The 6000-nt window shown below is 41.7% G+C and overlaps 1 protein-coding gene across 1 annotated transcript in view; it reads left to right on the top strand.

The window, feature by feature from the left end:
* Positions 1 to 2438: 2438 nt before the first annotated feature.
* Positions 2439 to 6000, top strand: part of LOC109914120 (fascin-like) — a 39006-nt gene continuing 35444 nt past the window's right edge. The window contains exon 1 of the mRNA XM_020513689.2: positions 2439 to 3585. Coding sequence (XP_020369278.1) covers positions 2766 to 3585 — 820 coding nt within the window. The 5' untranslated portion in view covers positions 2439 to 2765. The remainder of the gene's footprint in view (positions 3586 to 6000) is intronic.

Here is a 6000-nt window from a genome sequence, read left to right as displayed (position 1 = left end):
TCAAGTGACCCTTCCTCAGAACTGAAGAAGGGTCACTCAACCCAAAACGTTAACTCTTATTTCTCTCCAGAGATGCTGCCAGATCTGCTGAGCGTTACCAGCAATTTTAGTTTTTATTGCAGTGTGTGTATATGTTTATTCCGTCTGCAAAGAACAAGGCCCTAAGTATTAATATTTAACTTACAGTACACACAAGTGCTCCACACTGTGAGTCTGACTGAGATTTCCAAATTGGTCGTCAACATATTCCTTTGCACACCAAAGTGTATACATTACGGTTGCGGAATCACATCTAATGTGGGACTCTATTTTGCAAGCATGGGCTGGTTTGGTATAGTCAGTACCTTGCTTGTTATGAACAGCAAAAGGATATAGTCTTTGGGATGTACAGCTTAATACCTGGCATCACATTGCTATTGAAATCCATACACCACATTACTCATTTGTGTGATACGCAGAATGTCTATTTGGTTTATTTGCAAACCCGATGCTGAAAAAGGGTGCTTCAAAGCCGTCCTGTGGGATAATGGGCACCTTGATCAGATCATTTCTCTCTGTATAAACTCATGAAAGGCTAAGGTTGTCACTTTGGTTCTGAAAATGTTGAGGCTACCTCATAGAAGAGTAAGATGTCTCAAACATTTGAGCAACAGGTGAAACCTGTCTCATGGTATTATTATGCAGTAGCAACACATATGGTATTTGCCACAAACAGGATGCTGCCATCTGCCTATCACACAAATGAGTAATGTGGTACATGAATTTCAGTGTGGTGGGATGCCAAGTATACAGACTAGTGGATCATAGCAAATAGCATATCCATTCAGATGTTTTCAATATTCCAACTAATTGCACTTCCAAGACTCGCAACAAACTGTCCCACAAAGATGCAATTCTGCAATTGGACAATATTTGATGATAATCATTCACTGGTTCTTTTCACAGGGAAATGCACTACCAATCAGAGTTAAACTGCCTGGTTTCAAACTTAACTATCTGTTGAACAGCATTAATGGGTACATTTTCCAACGCTTCTATGAAGTTCATTTGCCAGCCAACCAACCAACACTCTGCTCTCCTGCAGTATAAATGTTGGTCTTCCCCTTTAACTGTATTCTTGTGAATTATTCTAATAAGATGAAAAGCTTTGATGAAATGTGTTTCTTTTTCAGTAATAATAAAAGTGTAGCTTGGTCAAAGCAGTAGTTTTAAGAATTGATTCGAGAGGTTACAGAGGTGTTGAGGTTTAGGGAAGATATTCCTGAGTTTGGTGCCTACATAGCTGAAGGCAGGGTCAACAATGGTGGGATGATGGAAGAACTGGAAGTGTGCAGTGAACTTGGATAATTTTAGGGCTGAAAGAAATTACAGAGATATGAAGAAGTGATAGCTGTGGATGGATTTGAACACAATTTCACCATGTTAAAATTGAAGCAAAGCTCAACTGGGAATCAATGTTAGTTAGGGAGCATAAGGAGGATGGGTGAACTAGGATACTGAATTGGGACAAAAGGATTAGAGGAGTTCCAAGTATGACATGGGTCTCTATTTCGACTGCAGTCATCAGGAAAAACAACATTTAAGACATTTTTGGATTGAATCCAATAATTGATATATATAGCTTGCATTCATTTGCAGATAGCTAAACCTACACTTTATCAAGCAGTAATGAATCACCTACTAAAATGAAGTAATCTGTAAGGACTAAAGTAAAGCTGTGAATACAGGTACAGGTTTACCATTACTCGTGGTGTTGGTCACGTCGGTTACCTGCCTCTGTATATGCCTGGCTGACATTGGAGAAGGAATATGCAATGTCCGCATGTATGTGAGACCTTCACTGACAAGTACCAGGACATGTGCTGAGCGTTGGTAAAAATTTTAATGCTTAATTTTTAAAAAAGTTTTTTTATGGTTTAGCTTCTTAATAGTTGTATCCTAAAAAAGAAAACAGGGACTTCTGTTTGATGACTGTGGTATCAATCCACTAGCTGTGAAGATAGGGTAGATTGGAAGGAAAATACTTTCACTGGTTTTGGAATTTTGAACTAGGAGGCATAGTCAGAAGATTAGATGCAGTCCTTTCAGAGTAAAATTAGGAAACGCCTCTGCAAGGAAAGAATAGTGGAAGTTTGCAACGGTCTTCTGCTAACAATGATTGATACGAGATTAATTGTCAATTTTATAATCTGAGATTATAGATTTTTGTTAACCCAAATGGAGGAAAGGGTACGTAGAGTTAGGTGGCAGGTCAAGTAGTATCTAATTGAGTGACGAAACGCACTTTTGAGGAACTAAATGGCCAATTCCTGGTTCAATGATCTTGTGTTCATTCCAATAGGTTTATTTAGAAAGAAAAGGAACGATGTGAAATTACAGCTAATTGTCTTTTATCAACTGGCCACAAACAATAAGAGCTGTCAAGTTGGCGTGGAATATTTTTCCGCAACTATAATCAGGATAAAAGCATCAATGGCAACAACAAAAAAAGCAGAGCAGTGTAAGCGAGCGGGAAGCAGACTCTGGGTGGAAGGCGGTGCTAGGATCCTGACGTCAGGCCCAGTATAAAACATACCACGGTCGTCGGTCCTCCAGCCTTACTGGAGGAGGCTAAGCTAGTAGATACTGGGGGGTATTCATTTCAAACAAAGATATCGTACACAAGCCGTCCAACAAAAACTACATTAACCAAAAAAAACTCTGCACCAACGATTTAAAACAAAAGCTCAGATTCAAAGAGTGTTAACAAAGCCAAGCCTGCAACCATGCCAGCTAACGACCCCAGCGATAGTCTGCAGATCCAGTTTGGGCTCATCAACTGCGGCAAGAAGTACCTAACTGCTGAAGCCTTTGGCTTCAAGATTAATGCCTCGGCCACCACCATGAAGAAGAAGCAGATCTGGACTCTAGAGCAGAATGGTGACGACTCCAACGTGGTCTTCTTCAAGAGCCACCTAGGGCGGTACCTGGCCGCGGACAAGGATGGTAATGTGTGGTGTGAGAGCGAGCAGCCGGCCGCCGACTGCAGGTTCCTCATCGTCGCCCACGACGACGGCCGCTGGTCGCTGCAGTCCGAGCCCCACAAGCGCTATTTCGGCGGTACCGAGGACCGCCTGACATGCTTCGCCCAGACCATCTCGGTGGCTGAGAAGTGGAGTGTCCACATCGCCATGCACCCCCAGGCCAATCTCTTCAGCGTGACCAGAAAGCGGTACGCTCACCTGAGCGACAAGGACGAGCTGGCTATTGACCGGGACACTCCCTGGGGGGTGGACTCCCTCATCACCCTGGTCTTCCAGGATCAGAAATACAGCATCCAGAGCAGTGACAACCGCTTCCTCCGCAACGACGGCCAGCTGGTGGAGAAACACGAGAGAGGCACCGGCTACACCCTAGAGTTCAGGTCGGGCAAGGTGGCCTTCAGAGACTGTGAGGGCAAATACCTGGCCCCCTCCGGCCCCACTGGCACCATGAAAGCTGGCAAAAGCACCAAGGCGGGCAAGGATGAGCTCTTTGTCCTGGAGCAAAGCTTCCCACAGGTGGTACTCCAGGCTGCGAACAGCAGGAACGTTTCTATCCGGCAAGGTAAGGGTTAATGTTAGCTCAAATTTGGCTTTTTCGTGACTAACAGCATTTTCTATCTCTCTCCTTGATCTGCTCTAATACTAACCATCCTAATTGCTAATGAAGGAGCAATTTGCAAAACTTGCTGAAAAAATCTACATACCTTTATAAATAAGAACTGGTTATCTTCTGTGTCTTAAAAATTCCATTGATTTCGCTCCCTCAATTTCGTCTGCTAGGGAATTGTATATTAGGCTTGGAAGAATTTCTCCAATATGGCTCCGATTTTCAATCCAATCCATTGTTTTCCTGTAGGATTTTTTGGAAGGCGTAACCCTTGATAAATACCTCACATATCCATCAACCTTTCCGATCTCTCTTGGTAACGGTATTTAATTACTTTGGGCGGTATGTCAAAGGTTACCCATCTCGACCAACCCCATTCTGTGGTTTTCCATTTGCAAACACTTTTGATCAAAGAGTCGACATATTAAATGTGGGTAAGGCTATAACTGGCTGGAATAAAGGAGCCATGAGTGCAATAGCTTTTCCAGACCATACTTGATGGAAACACGCGGAATATTTCTTTTCGACCGAGAAAGTACAGAGGTTTCTTTTTAAATCACACTCTCATTGTTGGCACTAACGGTCTTCCATAGCGGTGCTCAATTGCTTGGCTCCTTCATTACATTGAATGGTATAATGGTTCCTTTGTGCAGAGAACAATCCAAACATTTCACTACAATACTCTGCCAGCGAAGCTGGTCAACCCTCTCCCAACCAACACTTCGAAGGTGAGGAGTACAATTGGTTCGTACAGTGAAGAGTTTGTCTCCGGTCAAACAAACGACCCACATCCATGACTAAGCTGGGGCTAAATACATTTATAAACAAAAAACATCCGCATGCAATTGTAATCTTAATTGATTTGATCTTGTAGGTGACTTTTTAAGAGTGCAGAAATGAATAGCGGAAATCTCATGTAACAGTTTCCTTTTACGAATAGCTGAAATTTCCTTTCCTCTATCTTTTGAGGAGGCGTGAAATAACAATTTAGCTTTAGACACAACAAAGGAAATGTGCTGTGGTCTACTGAGCGTTTAAGATGCTCAGCAAAATGGGGTTCCGTTGCGATGCGATTTATAAGCAATTTATTCAATAGACAGAGGTAACTGATTTTTTTTTTAAAGCAAGCTGCCGTTATGGTATGAAATATATGCATTTAAAATCCTTTAGCCCTGCAAAAAGGCTTCAACGTGATCTCACCCGTGACTGAAGAACAAAACCAGATGTGTTATTTGAGCTCTTAAAGGGAAGACTTTTCAAAAAGCCTAGGGTCTGCCGACAAAAATATACTTGAGGCGCCTCGTCTGCTAGGACTGGCCAGAAGCTCATGTGCACCATTCACTATAGCATCCAGACTGCTTTGCACTAAAATTGACCATTGTGTAGCAGTGTTAGTCGATGGCTACAATTTAAAATTGATACTATTTTATTTGTGACATCACTAAGCATCAAGTGCCCTGATCACATGGAGGGTCACTACTACTACATTTTCGTTATCAGTTGTGCACCATTTTAAAATCTTGCCAGCATCAGGTATTGTAGTGATTTGTTAAAAGTATAAGTGCAAAAAGTTAAAATATCGCCTGTATTATATTTGTACTGATAAAAGGACAATGGGCACCATTTGTACTTGGCTGAAGAAAACAGCATATTTGGTTCCTTGTGATTGTGTGATCATTCTTGCTGTGGTTTGATTTGCATAAGCTGCATTTATTTGGCTCTTTTTTGATGTAGTTAAATATCCCAAGGTACTTTGGAGCATTGTCACTGTAGATCCATGTGTCACTTGGTGGATAGAACCAACCCTGCTCCTACGATGCTGCTTGGCCTGCTGTGTTCATCCAGCTCTGCACCTTGTAATAGAATATCCTGTAGCTTGGACTGACTTCAGCATGTGCTTCATTTTGGGGAAAAAAAGTTTGATAAATGTAAATTAGTTCAGAAGATGGGCATCTGATGAGCCTGATTTGTATGTTTCTTATTTCCCTCATGTTTTTTTAAAAAAAGGCATTGGAGTGAAATGTATTGAGTTTTTTTTTACATCAGTAAAGAAGCCTGAAACTGCTTTTATGCTCCTGGTGCCAGCTGTCATTTGTCTACGGTAATAATCTCCTCTCTTCACTTGGTTTTTAAAAAACTTTTTTGGTTAAAGGGGAAGGGAATGAAAACTGCACAGTCCAAGCATGTTAATATTTTTGAAGGAAAATGTTTCCAGTCAGTGCCCAAGCAGCAAAATAAAGGAAAGCCAATTAGCTGGAATGGAGCCCAAAATACTCACTGCACGTGTGGAATTGGCTTCTGACCAATTTGAATAGTTCAGCCTACAAAACAGATTGCCTTTAAAACAAAAGGCAAACACCTCTGTTCCGA

This window comes from Rhincodon typus, chromosome 21 (assembly GCF_021869965.1).
Source record: "Rhincodon typus isolate 14 chromosome 21, sRhiTyp1.1, whole genome shotgun sequence".
In the NCBI taxonomy this organism is placed as follows: domain Eukaryota; kingdom Metazoa; phylum Chordata; class Chondrichthyes; order Orectolobiformes; family Rhincodontidae; genus Rhincodon; species Rhincodon typus.
Note: the sequence above shows the minus strand (reverse complement) of the source record. Positions and strands in the feature narration are given on the sequence as shown.